The following is a 19,847-nucleotide window of genomic DNA, read 5'->3' as shown; positions in this document are numbered from 1 at the left end:
AATATCTTTGGTCAACATTGTTTTGGGGGTTACTCACCACACAATAACTAATAATAACCACTTCCAACTGTAACATTGTTCGGAAAGAGCAATAATAACTGCCAATGTCAAAGTGGCATCAAAGCTGCTTCAGGTGATGGAGCCCAAAACTAAGTGCTTCGGGTAGCAGAGAGCGAAACTATCTTCTTCAGGTGGTAGAGAGCGAACGTCAGTAGAGCACACGCTAAAGTTGCACCAATAGGTATATATTAGAAAGAGTAGGAGGCTACCTAGGAGGACTCTCTAATAGTGAAGTACTAAGATGGCAAAGTCTTTGTAGCCCCAGTAGCAAGATGATAAATTAATTACCGCAGATCTAACCATCTACACAAACGGCTTCCTATATGCTATGCTTTCTACGATTACAACACTAAAAAAAGGGCTACTTGCTTTGTGAACTATGAACTGCGCTTTTTCCAACCACCTCCACTGAACAGTTGATCTTTCCCTTGAATTCTAAGCTGCTTAAGTGGGAAGGGGATGTTAATTCTCACATATGGTAAAAAGCGGCATTCTAGGGCCTAGGACAAAGAGTGATCTGTTCATCTCCCCACGTGTACGCTAACAAAACACACATGCACTTTTTTCTAGTGGTGAATGCATGTGGTGTGCTTTAGATCTTTTTTCTTTATTTCCTTCTTTTCCCCATCTGTTTTTACGTCTCACTGCCTGATTCTTGTTTTGCGACATAGCAGAGTATTAGTTGCTCTGTTATTCCTGTTGATAGAATGCATAGGATGGGCTGGATTCTGGGTGATAGGATGGTTTATTTTGCCGTTTCTCTATTGACCTTTGGTTTCTGCATCTGGCACCAAGAAGAATCTATGATTTCCCCAAAGGTGAGTGCTTAGCTTTATTTCGTGATTTGTTTCATCAGAACACTTTGGTCAAATTTAGCTTTGCAATACTGAATGTTTGCCCCTTAAATATGGTGTAATTGTTGATAAGATTGATTATGGTAAAAAAAATGTTTAAAATGTTAGTGAATGACTAAAATAAGGCTTTACACATAGCTCTGATGAACAAGATCCTGTAGTCTTGGATATGGATTTATTGCTCAGGAACAGTAAATGTACAGTACTGTATATATGGAAACCTTCAGATGCATATATCCTATAATCATTTATATATTCGATACATATGCTTAGTTTCAGGATCGAAATGCGGAATTTATTCCCACTGAGAGCAGTGCACCTGTCAGAAGAAAGAGATACACCATTAACCCAATGGGGTTTAAGTGGGACCATTTAAACCTAACATACAAGTGAGTCTTTAACCTTTACATTTTCTATTGGAATTCATAAAGGTTGGTCCCCAACCACAAAACACACACACACGGACATGAACAACAGAACAACTGTGTACCTGTGCAGTGCTCATCATTTATGCCTTTTCCATACCTGTTCCTCCCAAGGTTTCTTCTTGGATCTCAAATCCCTCAGTCCCTATTTCTTCCCCAGATATCAGTAATTTCTAGAATTTCTGAATCGTTGATGGGTTTAAGTGTGAACATAATGCATTATTCGTCTTCAAAATGCCTCAGTTGGTATAAAAGACCCACAGAAGTCTTTGTAAAGCCCTGCCACATTGCTACACCTCTAGCCATTAACCGTCCAAAAAAATGTCCTTCGTTTGCTCCTGTAGAATTGTCCAGTTCCCAAACACTCTAAACAAAGAAGACACAGCGAAAGCACTAGAGATTGCCTTCAGAATGTGGAGCAGAGTATCCCCACTTACCTTCCAGCGTGTGCACCCGCCACAGAGTTCAGATCTTACCATAGGTAAGTTGATTTTGTGCAAGTGCACTTACTGCACATCTACAAACTATGATGACTGATATCTGTACAGACTGTAAATGTTTTCCTACCCATGAAGAAGTGCTTTTGGTGGATGTGCTCTTGCCTGTTGAGGGAGATCTCAGAAATCCCTAAGTCCCTCTAGACTGTAAGCTCGTTTGAGCAAGGCCTTCCTCACCTGTTGTCTCTATTAGTCGATTTGTTATGTTGCGTACTACTTGTTATGTTTTGTCTACCCATTGTACAGCGCTACGGAATTTGATGGCGCTATATGAAACAATAAATAATAATAATAATATGAGATGCTACAAAATAACTCTGGGGAGTATCTTTCTTCAAGGTCTTACAAGTGGCAGTTGTGCTATAGCTAGGATCAAACACAGCCACTGAAAGAAATACTGCCAGTGAAAGCAATCCCATCTATGAGTAAGGCTGCCAATAATGCTAAACTTCTCCCCAAGTCACCTCGCCTCGCTGCCTTCTCTCTCAGTATCTTTTCTACTCCTCTTGGTTATCTGACTGCTATGTTTCACCCTGCCTAGCTGCCCTCATCCTCTTTCACCAGATATAGCAGCTGATAGAAGGTGTAGTTAGTACATATGCTGTGCATATGTGTTTCCAGTACGAGTCCCTCTTGAATGTTTGGGCCGTTGGCAACTATCCCTTCCAATTCCACCCTTCCCTAAACGCAGGCTGTGACTCCATGCAATACTCTATGTGTGAGTCTGCCAAACCTGCAATGTAGTAGGAGTAGTAGAAGGCCTACCAATGTATAAAAATAATAGATATTTTTTCTAATTTCAGGATTTTACACGTTTAATCATAGTGATTGTTGGGTCTCTCCATTGCACCCCTGTTTTGATGGTCTGAATGGGGAACTAGCTCATGCCTTCCTGCCTCCCAGTGGGGAGATTCACTTTGACAATCATGAATTTTGGGTCCTTGGGCCATCTCGTTTTAGCTGGAAACAAGGTATATATTTCCATGAATACATTATACTGGCTGCATGCCTCTAGATTCAGAAGTTTCATTTGATGCAATCTTCTAAGAAACCTGAATTATACCCCATCTAATTTTGACTCCCCAGATAGATTTCTGAAGATGAATGAATCACTGTGGCTATTGCGATCCCACTAAACAAAGTTTGATAATGGTAACTTTGCAGCTATATTGCAATTGTTTTAAGTACATGATATTCTTTTACAACACAATACTACATACAGGGCTATATATACATGGATGAATATCAGTCTTTTTCAGATTGGATCCTTATCAGAGGATACGTGGCCACGGTAGCACTCACATACTTTCTCCCATTGTGTTTTCACTAGGTGTTTGGTACAATGATCTGGTCCAGGTGGCAGCTCATGAAATTGGCCATGCCCTAGGCCTGTGGCACTCTAGTGATGTCAGTGCTCTAATGCACCCCAATGCTACGTATACCCGGACACGTCACCTTGCGCTGGATGATATCCGGGCCATACGGCATCTCTACAGTAACTACAAGCTCTTGTACACCTTATTATTGGGCATCCCTTCCCAGTGACCAGTATGTTCTTGACAGTCTCTCTTGACTTTTCTGAATATTTCCCTACCTACATGGCAGATGCCTTTGTACAAGCAGGTATCATGTGTTCACACAGCTGGTGTCATGCTTTTCACGTAGAAGTGTGAAGTTCTCTTGTTTGAAAGTGTTGTGATGTAATTGGGTTATGCTATAAAATCTTCACGGGGACCCGAACAAGTGGTCATATCCAACATTAATGTTGGTGGGTGGTATAAAATTATGCAGACTGAGTTAACTAAAAAATTATGCCATAATTTTGATATTCCTGTCGTTTTAGATTTTACACAAAATGGCTCTTTATCACATAAAGTTCAAGTGAAGACTCATTATGTATCCAGTGGTCAATCAGTCACTTTCAGCTGCAAACCAAAAATGACCCAACCAAACCAGAAAATCAGGTAAAAACTTTGTCACACGTGTTGGTAGGAAGTATACCGAGTACACGGAGTCTCTGGCACTGTCCACTGTTTACTCCTTCAGCCCCCTTCCATGCAGCCCCCAAGACTCAAGGCTGGAGTTACTTCAGCCTCTGGATTCCCCATTCTCTCAAGCTGCACTGGACAGGACTCAAAGCAAGGTAAGAGAGAGGAGGTTAGAGGAGGAAGAGGAGTGATTTTATGTATGTATGTACACTATAACACCAAAAGTATGGGGATACCTGACCATCACACCTATTTGAGCTTGGTGGGCTTCCCATTCAAAAACCATGGATATTAAAGAACTTCTTACATTCTATCGAAGACGCTGACCCTCTGGTTAAGACTATGACCTCTTGTTTTAACATTTAAGCATTTAAATGTTTCTATTGCATCTCTCCTCTCTCTTCTTTCCTCCAAGCTCTATATATCACTACAGATCATTTTTATCCTGTACACCAGTTATCATGTTTGTAGCCCTCCTCTGAACTCTCTCTGATGTGTCTATATCCTTCAGGAGCTGGGGTCTCTAGGCGAGGCGTTGACTAGAAACTGTAGAATGGCACTAACCCTCTGCTAAGCAGTGATTACAAACCTACCATATTTATATGTCCGTAACAAACCGTCTCTTCTTGTAGGTACCTGTTTAAGGCAAGGGAATTCATGAAGCAGCTTGCCATACAGGCCTCCGCATGGTGGAATGTGTCTAATCGCTAGAAATATTAAATGTTTCTTCCTATTATTGTACACATTTACATTTAATTGTTTCCAGGTTAAGCTCCTCAAATCATTCCCAGAACTGGGTCACACAGGTTTATGTGATGACCACAGTCTATTCGGGAAATACTTCTTGTCGTCTATTAACTTAAACCAGGGCACAGGATTCATATATACTTTGTCTAACCAGCACAGTTTATACATAAAGTAGCATACTAAACTGCACTGCATCCTGACCCCTTTAAAATTCTAACGGTTACTCCCCGAGTGGGTTTTCACCTTTTCTGATTCCCATTTCGGATCTACTTTTCTTGCAGGTGGTACAAGGATGGATCACGTTTCCAGTTCAGTGCCCCTGACCTAGATATGTCTTCCCCAGGCAACCTAATTGTGCAGGCAAATACGAGAACCCAGGGAAGGTACACGTGTGTGATTCGTCAAGGGAGAGTGTTACTAGGAGGAAAGTCGTGGAACCTACGTGTCACATAAAGCCATAGAAGAACCAAATTACACACACCAACTGCACACTGTGTATAGTTTTGAACTTCTGTTGCAATATAAGCTGAGCATAACTATCCCCTGACAATCAGAATTCCCTAACACAATGCCTTTCTTTCAAAGGAAGACTGGCAGGTTTCAGCCCGGGGCAAGTCCAATCAATGTCTTAATGCATATTTGGCAACCAACAAAACTGCACATTATCCTGCCCTCTCCAATGTGTATTTCCAAAAGGGATTGGCATAGTACCCTACACAAGCAGCACGGCAAAGATCCATTCAGGATGTAAGCCCCCATGTGGATATTTATAAAATTATAAACAAAAACCTTCATTTTTAGTAGAAGCCATGTCTCTAAACCACAGAGGCTCAGGAACCATTGCCCCCTGCCTTCTTTCCAACACTCCCCTGCTTCTTATAATTAATTACACTCCAGCATGTAAATGCCAGATCTGCTTGATCACCATTTACCCTTACAGTTATGTTAATGTCACTCCAATAAAATAATTAAATGCACCAATACCAATGTGTTATGAGTTCCATCATTTTGCATGAGTGTAAAAATGTAAAAAAAAATGTATGTAGAATTGATTACGTTCATTAATGTCTAAGTTGGAGGAATTAGTCTAGTGAGTCAAGTTTTAAGTTTACAAATTACCGGTAATCGTGTTTAAAGGGAAAACACTGAGCCAATGTTCTATTTCCCTAGTTTCTCTCCACTGCTCTTACCACTGGTGTCAACCATACAGTGATAATTCCAACCATAACTAGCTTTGCCAATAATACCATATATATATATATATATATATATATATATATATATATATATATATATATATATATATATATATATATAACCAAAGAGGAACATCAGTGGCATAGTTGGTTTGTTAGTAGGGTACCTAAGCCTAGCATTGTGTGCTTAGTAGGTAGTTACTAGTCGAAATCGAAGAGCGAGAAAACTTATGTTAAGTTTTGAATGGGTGTTCTTCATTGGAGCTAGGAGGACACGCTTCACAAACGAGAGGCTTGTGGTAGGTTGATAGTTGTATGAAACATAAAGGTAAATGATACATTTTATTTATGGAGGTTTTCGCAATAGCATCAAATATCTATTACTTAAAAAATAAGATGGTGGGAGTTCTTTTTTAAATATAACTACTTGAAGTCAAACTGCCATCCAAAAATAGGTATGACATTTTTCATGTTTACAATGTGTAATCACTAGTTCTAGCACATGTTTTAGCTATCTTAACAGCACCGGCTTGGCTCCTCGTGCCCTCACAGTCCTCTCCTTTGCGAGCACAATTGTGGATTAGGGGGCTCATAGATCACCCACTGTCTGCATTTCTAGTTTTTATATCCTTGCAACCTATTGGGCTACTGGCATAGGCTATAAACCTTAAGATGACTTTAAAGTTTACCCATACATTTGCTAGCAAAATGTATGAAACACATATAAAGGGACCGATCACTCGGTTTTGCTAGCAAAATAAAGGCTCTGTCGTTTCCTTGTCAGTGAATTCATAACCTAGCTCCAGTCACACTATATTAGTAAGAAAAACCAAATCTCCCATTAAAGCACAAATGACTAGGTAGATTAAAATGAAATGCTTAATCATTTGTCCTTTAATGAGAGATTTGGGTTTTTTCTGTTACTAATATAGAATATTTAAACTAAATCCAGTGTCCCCGTTTTTAAAGGACAGTTCTTTTTCTGTGCCATTTCTATCTGGACCCTCTTGAGTCTTAAGGAAAATGATATTCAACATTATGTATTTAACCACTTTGAGACCAAGGACGTAGGAGTTATGTCACGAAGAAAATTGGTCTTTGACTAAGGGCCGTGAACTTTTTGCAAGATCAGGCTGTCAGATTTTTATTATTATTATCTTATCTATTAAGTGCCAACAAATTACACAGCGCTGTACAAATTAAGTGGGGCCGTTAACACTCATCACAAATATACATTAATATATTAACTGGGCCAAAATCGGTGATATCACAGGGCTTCCACTGTGGTAATGGTGATCCCTGGAGTCATAACAGACCCCAAAGTGGACCTCTATATACTGTGCTTTGTTCTCTGATAGCGGACAGAACTGCACTTTACACGAAACCTCCCACGTCACGCGAATATATGGTGATGGGAATACATTTCCTTCTTTACAACTATATCCAATCTGCGACATGCAACCTCTACGGTACCAGGAAGTAGAACACCCCTCAGGCTGCCGGACGATATTCCAGGTGCACGGACCCAAACTTCCGCGCACGCGCCGCAGCCTCACTCGTGTGTAGACACTGAACTACAATGCCCATCATCCCCCGCGCTTCCGGCGCATTAGTTCCTTTTGCGCCTGCTCCTTGCCGGCCGGCCAACATGGCTACCTTCGTGGATATCTTGAAGAAGGAGTTCCCGCAGCTGGACGCCGAACTCTTACAATACGTTACCGGTGAGAAGGGGTTATAAACGCACCGTGATTTGTGGATGCCTTGTTGGGCCGCTGTTAGAGCCTCTTGTCTCTCTTGGACATACCCATGCGTGTGATAGATGGCATGGTATTACCTCCTACGTCTGTGAGATCTCTTAAAGTGTAGATAGCCTAACGTGACGTGTCTGCTCTTGATATAAGATGTCAGATGGGCACATATCACCAGTTTTAGAAGTTTTATTATTTTATTATGTTTTTGTTACAGACTCTGGGGGTTAAAATGCTGGGCCCAAAAATTTGACAAATCTTTAATCGGATTATTAAAATTCATTATTTTCCTGACAACCAAACCTGCATCTGGGGATACTTTTGAGACTTTCAATGATCTCTGCCTTGTGAATTACTTATCACAGGTTTGTCCTATGGCAGTCCTCAGTATTGGAATTATATCCAATGTTGTTGATGACTACGTTCTAAGTGTCCATCATGGACCCTGACGAGTATCATCATCTTACCGGATTTCTAAAAGATGGCATTGCACCCCAGTCCTTCAGCTCTTCCCTCTTTTTTTCTCCCGCAGATGTCCTTGAAGGTGGCCACTCTGACTTTGAATCAGAGAATGACGTGTTTGAAGCTGTTGGGGAGATCCTGCAGGATGTATCAGGAGATACCAAAGATGATGACGATATTAGGGATGTCTGCCTACGGTTGTATAGGACAATGTGTCTGTGAGTATCTACAGCCTCATAGGGTGAAGAGGGGTGGTATGAAGGCTGGTTGCTTGATGAAGATCTAGAGATGTCCACTTGGAATTCTTAATCATAAAATCAATAGAAAGTGGGGGGCCGAGATAAAGATTAAAAAAAGGGTATATACTGACAAGGCGGAGAAACATACTGATGGTGGGATGTTGATAAGGAGAAGGGGACACAACGCACAGATGTGGAAGATGGTATATTTTCAGAGCAGCATGCTAAGTAGAAAGCCAGGACTGTATTCCAGGAATACTTTAGTTGCTATGTGCACATCATTCGGGTAACTTCTTCAATTCGTTCTCAATTCTGCAACTACCCCCCTTAAGCTCAGACTTGTGTTTGCTTTCTACAGGGAGGACAACCATGCCCCCTCAAAGAGTCAGGTGTTGTTGCAGTCTCCCATACAGTTGAACCAGATCTCTGACCATTACGGTGAGTTCATCCCAATCCCTCAATTCCTGCCCAATAACCTGTTCTGCATAACAAATTATTTAGCTCTTTCAGACACAAACCTGATGTTAAATGTTTTACTCAGACTCTTTCTTGTCTTCTTCTCGTTAGATGTCGATCCCCAAATTGTGAATGTGTTGTTAATGAAGAAGGGTCAAACATCGGTGAGAAAATGTGCTTCTTTGTGCATTGTTTGTGAACAGGAGAAGCATAGTATAGAGATCCTAACCACAGAGCTAGCACATTCGCATGTTTCACTGTATGGGTTCTTTTTTCTGCACCGAGAGCTCGATTCATCTTTATCGGGGAAAATACCACTGTAGAACGTTGTAAATATCTCATACTTTCTATAGCAGCTATGTAAGGGCATAGTGAACGGTGGTCTTAAATGCACCTAATGATTTATATTCCTTTGTGATTAGAGTGTTAATGTGAAGAAACTGGAGAAAGCGGAAGCTAAGCTGAAAGCCAAGCTAGAGAAACGAACTGAGCGAGACACACACAAACCCTCTGGTCCGCTGTAAGTATGAACATTAAATAAAGTGATGCCTTTTACTTAGAATGGAGAAGGTGGGGTGTCTTCTGAGTGATCATGGAGGGTGGTATTGTGGGAAGTAATTCTATTCTCCTGGCTTTACTAAGATTCTAATATCTGTACCCTACAGAGTGATGGATGAGGCCTCAGCTAGTCAGGCTGCCAGTAAGAAGGAAAATCGCATTGAAAACAGTGGGAAGAACAAGTCTTATGATATCCGAATCGATAACTTTGATGTGTCGTTTGGAGAGAGGTAAATAACATCCATTATAATTTTTTCCCCATATTTTGCCCAGCTACAAATTCTTATTGAACTTTAAATTTGGATATTGAAGTACAAAAATAATTTAGATCATTTTTGCCCCAGACACTCCAAAGAATGACCTTTGCTTACCTCTCTCTGGGCATAGTATTTTCCACACTCAATTCTTCTCTTTGATCATGGTTATTGATGCTTTAATGTGTGCACCTTTTGTAAAAAGCCAGCTGGGGAAGAAAGTAATTATATATGAAATTGTAATTGAATGACTCCATGCAAGCATAAAGAAACTGGTATTGAACACGGCAATATCTTAGCAGCATTGGATGGATTGGTTTAATTTAGTGCATCTGAATATTATAAGAAGTTGGCATGGGCTGTTAGCGTGGAAGGAGAATAGTGGAATACTAAAGATTTAGACGGGAACTTTAGGATATAGGTTGATTTGGTCACACTGATGATTACCTTATGAAGTAGGTTGTTTGCTAAGGTATGTTTCACGGTTGAGTTTTGTATTTAAGAGAAATATTTTACAAAAGAAAGCATCAAGTGTATCATAAAAAGAGGGATGTGGCATGAGAGTCAATGGGGTTGACCATGTAAAATGTAACAGTGGTGCCCAGCTGGAGAAATAGCACATATATGAACAACAAGTAACTGGTGTATGTTGTGTATGGTCAAAGGATCAATGGAATTGATGGTTACCTAGAGATTTGCACAGATGTATAAATGCCATCTCATATGGTAAGAGTCCATTGTTATAGTACACAGAACCAAAGTATCCCAGGGTAATGCTTTCTGGCAGCGATAATATATCTCCATTGCATTTAACACGGCACATTCCTGCATTTGAGTATAGATTGGGTAGTCTGGCACTTTCTTGGCCATCACAAATGACACGTTCCTTCTACTTTGCTCCAGGGTTCTGCTGACTGGTGCAGAGCTGCATTTGGCTGCAGGTCGCAGATATGGCTTAGTGGGTCGTAATGGTCTTGGCAAGACCACCCTACTGAAGATGCTTGCTAGTCGCAGCCTTCGTGTCCCTTCACACATCAGCATTCTACACGTGGAGCAGGAGGTGGCTGGAGATGACACGCCGGCCCTACAGAGCGTACTTGAATGCGACTTTCTGAGAGAGAGCCTCTTACAGGAAGAGAAGGCCCTAAATGCCAAAATCAGCTCTGGAATGTAAGAAACTCTCAATCTGCATATAAAGTTTGGATTATGTAACTTCAGTAAGAACGTGGAAAAAAATAAAATAAAAAAATATATATATTTTTAAATGCTCTAATTTAAACACAAAATCCTATTGTAACCGATGGTTTATATTTTACACTACTGGTATGTTCTTTTTATATAGGAAGTAAAATCCAATGAAATGACACTTGTTTATGTCCCCAGGGGTGACGGTACGGAGAGCACACGACTGTCTGAGATCTACAGCAAACTGGAAGAGATAGAGGCTGACAAGGCCCCAGCCAGGTGCCCTATAATGCCCCATATACCCTTTTTACGTTTAACATTTCTACACAGTGTGTGATATCTTTAAACCTCTTTTTTCTCTAACAGAGCTTCTGTGATCCTTGCCGGTCTGGGATTCAAGCACAGTATGCAACAGCAAATGACCAAGTATGTGACCTGGGACGGTTACTCTGTGTTTTGTCTTTTTTGATGTGCCTGCAAGATATCTAGAACTTTGTATGTGTATTTTATTAAAATAAGTCAGCCTTACTCTATGTTACGTATAGATGCCTTTAAAAAAAAAAAAAAAAGTATGGGGTGTTCTAAAGTTTCGTTCTCCTTTAGGGAATTTTCCGGTGGATGGCGCATGAGATTGGCGCTGGCTCGTGCTCTTTTTGCTAGGTGAGTGCTATTTTCTCTTTTTGAGTGTTAACAGGTCAATTATTGATGTAAGTATAGTTACGCCCCATTTTCTCTCTTTTCAGGCCAGATCTTTTGTTGCTTGATGGTAAGTTTGATAAGTTTTGAGACCCGGATCAATCTCTTTTTTCCTTCTTTCCTTGTCTAACTATCTCTTTATTGCCACAGAACCCACAAACATGTTGGATGTCAGAGCCATCATTTGGTTGGAGAATTATTTGCAGGTAATCCTCTGTTTTCTCGCATTCCTTTGCACATCCCCCATTCATTGCTCCAGTTTTTCTCACTTTATCTAAAACTTTTTTATATTTCTACCGTCACTAAGTTTCTCTGTTGGCTTTTATGTCTTTCCCTCTTATAGACCTGGCCTTCCACCATACTTGTAGTATCCCATGACCGAAACTTCTTAAATGCTGTGGCAACGGACATCGTGCATCTGCACAGCCAACGGCTTGAAGGATATCGGGGGAACTTTGAGAGCTTCATGAAAACCAAGGAAGAGCGTCTGAAGAACCAACAGCGGGAGTTCGAGGCACAACAGCAATATCGTGAACACATCCAGGTGATGTTCTTATGGTGGAAGGCACTCTTAGAGATGTCGTATACCGGGAGACAGGAATTGCGACTTCTGTTGGCAATTTTAGGGTAATATTGTTTAAGGCAAAGCTACTGCGCATGGACATTCAATTCTTTGTTCCCTTACAGGTTTTCATTGATCGATTCCGGTACAATGCCAACAGAGCCGCCCAGGTGCAGAGTAAGCTGAAACTGCTGGAGAAACTGTAAGTGTTCACAAGATCTCAGTTGTGTCTTTTAGAGCCAGAACAACTAATCTCACTGCTACTTTGTCTCTTCTGTAGGCCAGAGCTAAAGCCGGTGGAGAAGGAGAGTGAGGCAGTGATAAGGTGGGCACAGTAATCCATTATATTTGCACAGTCTAGCAGTATATTGTGTTCCTTACTTATCAGATATGATTTTTTTTACTTTTTTTTTTTTTGTTGTTGTTGTGGCTTTCCCCAGGTTCCCAGATGGTTTTGAGAAATTCTCTCCACCTATCCTGCAGTTGGATGAGGTCGACTTCTGGTATTCTCCAGATCGCCCAATATTCAAGAAATTTTCTGTCTCTGCAGACCTGGATTCTCGAATCTGTGTGGTGAGCAATGGTGCCCTTTAACCTATGTAAACTTGTAGAAACAAGGTCACTACTAATCTTGCGTGTTCCTACTTTGTTTTTAGGTTGGAGAAAATGGAGCTGGAAAATCCACAATGTTAAAGTTGTTGATGGGGGAGCTGTCTCCAGTGCAGGGCATTCGACATGCACACAGGTGGGGGGAAGCAGCACTGTTTTGAAGCGAGCCACTTTAATTTTTTCATTCTCACTTGTATATTCACTTTTTCTTTTTTGATATACCCTCATTATATCTAGGAACCTAAAGATTGGTTATTTCAGCCAGCATCATGTAGACCAGTTGGATCTGAACTTTAGTGCTGTGGAATTACTTGCAAAACGTTTTCCAGGTACTTCATAGTAGGGTATTTGGGCACTATTCTAAACATTTTGTGTTTCCTATAGATATTTGAAAAGATATGAGCTGCCAATCAGTAGGTGATTGGGGCAGGTATACAATATTTCAGCAATATGAAAGATGTATGCAAAGAAATGGGTTGTCTTAGATATATACTTGGTGACATAGCCAATTTAAGCCGCCGCACAGCTTCAGGAACCCCAAGCAGGTGCGGTGCGTGCTTATTAAACCTGGTGACGTTTCTCTGACCTGATCAGTGAGATTCCTCTAACCCCGTGCATTTTAGCACATTTTTATTTAATTTCCTAGTAAGCAAATTTGCTTTTCTTAACAAGACTTTTTGTTAACCCTGGACCCACAATTTATGCTAGAATAGTTATCTAGCTGGAATGCGTTATTATAACCCCACGTCCACTTATTGAATATATTTCTCATGCTTGTTACAAACAGGTAAGACAGAGGAAGAATATCGCCACCAGCTGGGCAGTTATGGCATTTCAGGGGAGCTGGCAGTACGGCCAGTGGCAAGCCTGTCTGGAGGCCAGAAGAGCCGCGTAGCTTTTGCCCAGATGACCATACTATGGTAAGGTTATGGGATATCGTATTTAATACGCTGGTGTTTTGCGAGTGGTAAACTGTTGTAGGAGGTGGAAGAATCAAACTACAGTATTATATCTTAACTGCATGCTATAAGCCTAGTGAATCCACTGTTTACTAAAGTAGTCTGGCACAGTTGAAGGTTTGTCATGCAATGTGATATTATAAGTAGTCATCAGTTTGAAAAGTAAAAAAAAAAAAACTTGTGCTTTTTATTTTTTTCCTGTTAGTCCCAACTTTTACATTCTGGATGAACCGACCAATCACCTGGACATGGAGACCATTGAAGCTTTGGGCCGAGCTCTCAACAAATTCCGGGTATTCTTGGTTCTCTGCAAGCTGCTGCGCTTAGTCGTTTTGTGCCCTTTTCCCTTCCTCCATCTTGCCACATGTCCACGCTTCGTCTCATTCACATCTTATTCCCCATCTCTAATTCTTTGCTTTTATATTACTGTGACTAATGTTTCTTTTCTTTTCTAATTACCGTCTTTGCTTTTCCAGGGAGGACTCATTCTGGTGTCTCACGATGAACGTTTTATCCGTATTGTTTGCAAAGAGCTCTGGGTATGTGAAAATGGAGGTGTGACCCGTATTGACGGTGGGTTCGATGAGTACCGGGATATCCTACAGGAGCAGTTCCGCAAAGAAGGTTTCTTGTAGAGTCGACACTGTGTGCGTGTGCTTCTCACATTTCTCCATCCATCTCCCCGCTCTGTGAGTGTTCTGTGCATACTGACTGTCGTGTATTGGGGAGCAAGAGGGGCTGATCCATCACCAAGAGACTGCCAAACTCCATATTTCCCAAGCATCTGCTGGAAATACTGCCGATTCTACGTGTGAAAGCAAAAGAACTGTATTTATTTCCTAAACGGTGTGGAGGGGAGCAGGTTGAGTTTTAAATAAATTGATCTTTGCTTTGCTGCAGATTATTTGCCCAGGTTAATTATTTTAGAATTTACTGCTCTGTTTATCTCGCCTTAAGATTGGTCCTTGGTTTCCGGTCAGCTGTTAATAGTAATTAATACATTGGTTTGTATTTTATGTTTATCAGAACAAGTACTTCACCCTGCCTTGAAGTGAATCAAGACATTGCCATTCTAATGCAGCATCGCACTGCTTCCTTTCTACTCTGATACGATGCGTAATCACATCCGCTTTCCCTTCCCTACCTTTTGCTTAAAGCAGTGATCATGTAATGAAGTTTAAAGGAATTTTCCTATAAAGAGCATTAACTTGCAATATTATTTTACAATGGGAACATGTAAATTGCCTAGGAAATGTCTCCATGTCCTACTCCAAAGTAGGTATCTTAACTCTTCTGTTGGACCGAAACCATCCAGGTAGACATGCGTGCGCTCGCTTGCCGTGTCCTTAGTACATGCTATGTCGCTATGATGTTCGGATCTCTTACTTTGTGTTAACATCCCTGTTTAGGGGGCTCCATTTTGCACAGTATTTGTTTCGGTGTGCAGCCACACAGCAAAGCAATCCTGTGTTCCCTCCCGCTGTTAAGTTATTGATACTGGCATGAGATTTGAAGCAAGCTGTAAATAAAAGAGCAGAATCCCCTTCAATTATATATGCTCATGTTTATTTTTGTTAGAATTTGATTTTTACATACACAATACACTCAAATCTTTTATTTAACAGAGTTTTTTTTTTTTAGCACAAACATGTGAATACATCTTTCCTAAACCATAAGGTGGCCCTTGGTTGTCTAACATAGTTTAAAGGAAAAACCGGCACGGATTTTCAGACAACTAGCTTGTGTAGATACTTTATAAGCACGCCAAGAAGCAGTATTTCACATTCCAAACCTCTGCATCTTGCTAGAGTAAAATGTTTTAAACATTTTATTTATTTTATAAACCTTATCTGGTTTTCTGTCCCAATACATAATTAAGCTTATGGGCACCAAATCAAAGTCCATGCGGAGCACCAGCATTGAAAGAGTAAAAAAAAAAAAAAAGTCTTCAGCACCAATGACCTGGAAGTCGTCAGTGCTTCCAGGTCAATTGCTGTCAGACTCTGCATCAGCTTAAACTGCTGCAGAGCCAGTCAGGAGCGGGCAAATGATCATTATGACAGTCTCTTGATGTCCCCCTCCCATAAGTGACAGCGGTCACAAAGATACATCCAAGGTAAAACAAAAAATATATATAGCTTTTTACTACATAATTATTGCAACCTGATCAATTATTGGTCTAACCAATCAATGTCAGTGGCCTAAACAGGTCAGAAGTGAATAAATGTTTTTTTTTACTTTTTAAAATTTTTACAATTTTATTATACACTGCATATTGTTGTGAACTTTATTATGGTCGCTTCCAAAGCATTACAGTCCATGCAAACATAATTAGTAATGATTATTACAAAGGGGTAGAGGTAACAAAACCAAATGCAAAATAGCGAGAGTATTATAAGCTGTACGGTTAAGATGATTTTTAGTTCCCACAGTTTGAGCTACAGTCCAGCAGCAAGTATTGGGGATGTTACCTTTTGGGCAGACATTTGTGCCCAAGGCCCCATTCCAGTTGTCTGTAGCTTTTTACAGAACACCACTTGATCCTTTTTCTCTTCGTGTTTCTCCATCTTATCACCGGTTGACCTCTAAATACCTCCTTCACAACCCAATTATCCCAGACCCTATCATTTGCTTATTGATAGATAGTGGCACAGTGGCAGGTATGAAAGGAGCTGCGCTCCGTTGCTATTGGTCGGTGAATGTGGTATCCTATTGGATACGCCAGTTGTCCAGCTTGGGCAAAATTGTGAAACACGGGTAGATAAACTTTTGCGCCATCAGAGGTCTGGAGAGCAGAAATGTTTTTTTTTTATTGTAGGTTTTTGCAATAAAAAAGTATTAATCTTTTTGTAACTTTATAGGTATCCAAAAAGAGGGCTGGACTTCATGTCACCTCCTGTGTAGGTGGATAATTTGGTGGTTGGAAGCTAAAAAGGGCTTCTTACAGTTTTCAATTAATGAGTTCATACCTTGGAGTGTAACCAAATAAATTTTGTGTTATTGGTATTTATGGTTATTAAACCCTATAGCTATACCCCGTCTCAATGCAATCAGCACTCTTGATAAAGCTGCAACCTTTCCACCATGTGTTTTATATTTATATTTATATATATATATATATATATATATAGCCCATCACATTCTCATTCTTCCACAGCCCAAACACGTCCCTCACTCACTCCTTTGTCATCTTTACTCCCCCCATTTTGGTAAGGGATCACAGCCTCTCTGTAGAATTTTTTTAACTTTGATTCTGCCTCTTCCCAAAAGCTGTGGTCCGGACTCACAGACACAGCAGCTGTATCTTTTGTTGTGTACACAACAAAATCTGCCCGCTCCATGCCCGTGACTGCAAGCTGGCACTGCACCTGGGTATAGTAAGGGTGATTGGGCTTCAGAATGTAGGAATCCCCATCTTGCTTAAGGCAGAAATTAGGGTCAGCGCAGGCCTCGCGTATTGTGTGTTGTCTGTGTTTATAAGGACATTTTACCTCCAAGATACACAACTTCTCCCCTGTCTTCTTATCTCTCACTATCCCATCCGGACTCGCTGCCAGCCAGTTTTTATTAGGGTGGATGAATAAGCCGCAGTCCTCTACCTCTACTTCTCTTCCGGTACTCCGGGACATCAGTCGTTCATATGAATGCACAGCGTTTTTCTCATTCGTGTTACCCCAGTTCATGGCGGTAGTTTGTACCCTGGGTGCAGTACCCACTATGGTTTTCAGGTAAGACTGCGGGATCTCTTCGCTTCGGTCATTAGCAAATCGACTGTGTGATATCTGATGAGCCATGGAAGCCGTGATACGATTTTGGCGCCACCTAAACCAGTCTTCGTTATTCCTCTGTCCGCGTGTTTTTTCCTCAATTTTTTTGACCTCCTCCAGAGACAGGTGTCCTTCCGCGAATGGAGCGAATGAACTCTCAGCAGATGATGGCCTGGCCGGGACGTTTCTGGACCCCAGTGACTGGCTTGGCTGCTGCTTGCTGGCTGCTGCTTGCCTCACACTGGCGCTGCCTGGGTATGAGGCAGATGTGTGCCTACTCTTTAATTTGGTGCTCCCTATGGCACTCTCTGGTTGTGTTGCTTCTGTAGGGACTGTGTATTTATTTGCTGGTCTGGGTGAAATATTCTTCCTGGTGCTTGTTACAGATGTCTTAGCGGGGCTTGTAGGCTTTGCAGATGTGACCTGGCTGGACGATGCAGGTTTACTTTTTGGGGACTGCGCACTTCCTTTAGGATGGATCATTTCCATAGCTTCAGGGGTCGGAAGTAAACCTAACGGAATAGAGAAAAGAATGTTAAAAAGGGTTCATTTACTGTAAGCTTTTGCTTGTGAATACAACAGTGTGTGTATTATTATTATCTTTTATTTATATAGCGCCAACCATTTATGCAGCGCTGTGTATATCATGGCTTACCAAAACTTTACTTCAGCAGCAGGATTGTGGATTGAGTCTTGCCGACACTTGTCTGTTCCACTGGCCTGCAAAACATGATATATTTTTTACATTACTGTTTCTTTGTTTTCCAAGTTGAACTTATCTGCATCTTTTCTATTACAATGGTTAGCAAAAGGGACCAGTTTTAGCCTTGGTCTTGTTTAGTTACCGTTCCTTAAAACCACAAATGTCCATTTTGCTTCTGATGGGCCAGGAGAGCCCTGCAGCCGGTTTCTGGACAGCTGAAAATGTAGTGAGCAATATCCTCAAACGTATTACATTTACATCAATGTACGCAAGAGTTTAAATACAATACATTGTGTGCGTAGCTGAGAATTTTAGGGCACAGAAGAAAATCAAAAGGTCAAGATATTAATAGGTTAGAGAAAGTTTTAGTATTGTAACAAGGCAGGTCTTCGTGGCGAGATAGACAAGTATGGCTCCAACAGCTACCCAGATGCCTACATGCAGTGACATATTTACAGCGTGCGCTGCCCTAGGCCAAACCTGACGTCATATCCCGGCACAGATATGAATAAAGCCTCCATAGAGCAAACAGACCGGTTGGGGACAACAAAAACCTCCCACAGGGCATGATCGGCCAAGAGGGTGATCTGTCTCCCTGTTTGTACCGGGGGGGACTCCTGCCCTCTGGATCTGCCGCCCTAGACCTGAGTATGTCCCTCTAATATTCTTAAAGCATAAGCAAAGACATGGAGTATAACGGTGTGGGGCTTCTTGCATGGCATGCTATTTGGTCTAGAAGGAATCCTGTGCAGTCCTATCCTACCCTTCTGCACGGGATGAAGTAGTACAGATGCGCTTTGCCATTCTCCACAATGTACTTGATTGCAGTAAAACAGCAAGTCTGTCCTTGTTTTCCGAGTGCGTGACTCACGTCTAAACAGGGAGTTCTAAACTGAATTCTTCTCCCGACGGGGAAGCGATCCGCCTCGCAGCAGCTGCCGTGAGTCAGTCCGGTATCCCGAACATGCCAAGAGAGGGACTGCTAATAAATTAACATACAACGTATTACGCAGCCCCCGGACCCCCAAATACCCCCTTGTTATATACTGAGTGCTATTTCTTACAGTTACTATAAGTGATCCAGGCAAAGCTCAGCCTCAGATTAGTTATTAAGTTACTGTAAGTGATCCAATAAATGATTATTATTTATATTAATGGGAAGGGGCCTTCAGTGATTAGTAGCTAAGCGGCTACATGTGAGATAGATGAATCAGATTCATTTCAGCTTTGTCGTTTCAGCCACCTTACCTGGAAATAGGGCGATGATCTCTTTCTTGTCCAAGTTGGTCGCTTTTCTGTGCGGTGGTCCTGATGAGATGCTATTACTTGTCGCTGTAGGTCTGGGCGCCTTTGACTTTTATTTCTCGAAATCAGTTTCACTTCTCTCCTGTGATCCTCTAACCCTCCCGTATCACATGTCAGATATGAAGCATGTCAAGACTTGCCTACAAGACGTGGTTTAAGGGCGTATTGTACCAAAAATACTGTTACCATGGATACCTTTTCTTTTTGGCTTCAGTTATCTGGTATGTATTTATACAGATCACTAATAAAATGTTAAATTTACTGTATTGGTCACTCTAGCACACGCAAATGTCTATTTCATATGATCATTTTACAAGCCCTTTATTTGGTCCAACTCCCTTTTTAACTCGTTCATAGGCTTTGAGGAGGTCTCTTCTTCAGATGAAGAGGCCACTGTGGTCCCAAGAGCTTACATCTTTTTCTACGTTGGCCCAATAAAAGCTTTTTTTTTAAACTTTTCTCCTAATCTAATATGGACATTTAATGACTCCTTTCATTTTGAATTAACCGCAGCCTCTTGTATGTTCTGGTTTACTTTTTAACTTCGTACTTTACTGGCCTCTGGGTGTTCTCCGGG

General features: G+C 41.1%; 3 protein-coding genes across 4 annotated transcripts; 2 read left to right on the top strand and 1 right to left on the bottom strand.

Annotated features, from left to right (window-relative positions):
• Positions 1 to 731: 731 nt before the first annotated feature.
• Positions 732 to 5,596, top strand: LOC128483618 (matrix metalloproteinase-23-like). Its single transcript, XM_053459866.1, has 7 exons — positions 732 to 878; positions 1,188 to 1,303; positions 1,684 to 1,820; positions 2,640 to 2,807; positions 3,167 to 3,331; positions 3,680 to 3,800; positions 4,853 to 5,596. Exons 1-7 carry the CDS (start codon positions 768 to 770, stop codon positions 5,022 to 5,024), a joined length of 990 nt encoding a protein of 329 aa, XP_053315841.1. The 5' UTR covers positions 732 to 767; the 3' UTR covers positions 5,025 to 5,596.
• A 1,765-nt stretch (positions 5,597 to 7,361) lies between these two features.
• Positions 7,362 to 15,047, top strand: ABCF3 (ATP binding cassette subfamily F member 3). The gene is made up of 21 exons (XM_053459009.1): positions 7,362 to 7,488; positions 8,048 to 8,195; positions 8,575 to 8,654; positions 8,784 to 8,836; positions 9,095 to 9,192; positions 9,338 to 9,460; positions 10,388 to 10,654; positions 10,868 to 10,948; positions 11,036 to 11,095; positions 11,273 to 11,329; positions 11,413 to 11,435; positions 11,516 to 11,571; positions 11,709 to 11,909; positions 12,053 to 12,129; positions 12,208 to 12,252; positions 12,368 to 12,500; positions 12,584 to 12,672; positions 12,774 to 12,865; positions 13,324 to 13,456; positions 13,701 to 13,788; positions 13,972 to 15,047. The coding sequence occupies exons 1-21, from the start codon at positions 7,416 to 7,418 to the stop codon at positions 14,128 to 14,130; spliced, it is 2,136 nt and encodes a 711-aa protein (XP_053314984.1). The 5' UTR covers positions 7,362 to 7,415; the 3' UTR covers positions 14,131 to 15,047.
• A 1,587-nt stretch (positions 15,048 to 16,634) lies between these two features.
• LOC128483709 (uncharacterized) lies at positions 16,635 to 19,279 on the bottom strand. Of its 2 annotated transcripts, none has more exons than XM_053459983.1 (3): positions 19,214 to 19,279; positions 17,918 to 17,982; positions 16,635 to 17,774 (listed from the first exon to the last, which is right to left on the bottom strand). In XM_053459983.1, the coding sequence occupies exon 3, from the start codon at positions 17,749 to 17,751 to the stop codon at positions 16,639 to 16,641; it is 1,113 nt and encodes a 370-aa protein (XP_053315958.1). In that variant the 5' UTR covers positions 17,752 to 17,774; positions 17,918 to 17,982; positions 19,214 to 19,279; the 3' UTR covers positions 16,635 to 16,638. The 2 variants fall into 2 exon arrangements, with proteins under 2 accessions (XP_053315958.1, XP_053315959.1); XM_053459984.1 differs by lacking the exon at positions 19,214 to 19,279 and adding an exon at positions 18,108 to 18,173 and having other exon boundaries at positions 17,918 to 17,977.
• Positions 19,280 to 19,847: the final 568 nt, after the last annotated feature.

This window comes from Spea bombifrons, chromosome 3 (genome assembly GCF_027358695.1).
Source record: "Spea bombifrons isolate aSpeBom1 chromosome 3, aSpeBom1.2.pri, whole genome shotgun sequence".
NCBI lineage: Eukaryota > Metazoa > Chordata > Amphibia > Anura > Pelobatidae > Spea > Spea bombifrons.
Note: the sequence above shows the minus strand (reverse complement) of the source record. Positions and strands in the feature narration are given on the sequence as shown.

Bases quoted from the DNA above. Each gene is read 5' to 3' on its own strand.
- LOC128483618 (XM_053459866.1), top strand. From the start codon at position 768: ATGCATAGGATGGGCTGGATTCTGGGTGATAGGATGGTTTATTTTGCC. The intron at 2,808-3,166 runs GTATATATTTCC...TGTTTTCACTAG, and splicing joins TCGTTTTAGCTGGAAACAAG to GTGTTTGGTACAATGATCTG. The intron at 3,332-3,679 runs GTAACTACAAGC...CTGTCGTTTTAG, and splicing joins GGCCATACGGCATCTCTACA to ATTTTACACAAAATGGCTCT.
- ABCF3 (XM_053459009.1), top strand. From the start codon at position 7,416: ATGGCTACCTTCGTGGATATCTTGAAGAAGGAGTTCCCGCAGCTGGAC. The intron at 11,096-11,272 runs GTATGTGACCTG...GTTCTCCTTTAG, and splicing joins ATGCAACAGCAAATGACCAA to GGAATTTTCCGGTGGATGGC. The intron at 13,457-13,700 runs GTAAGGTTATGG...TTTTCCTGTTAG, and splicing joins GCCCAGATGACCATACTATG to TCCCAACTTTTACATTCTGG.
- LOC128483709 (XM_053459983.1), bottom strand. From the start codon at position 17,751: ATGGAAATGATCCATCCTAAAGGAAGTGCGCAGTCCCCAAAAAGTAAA.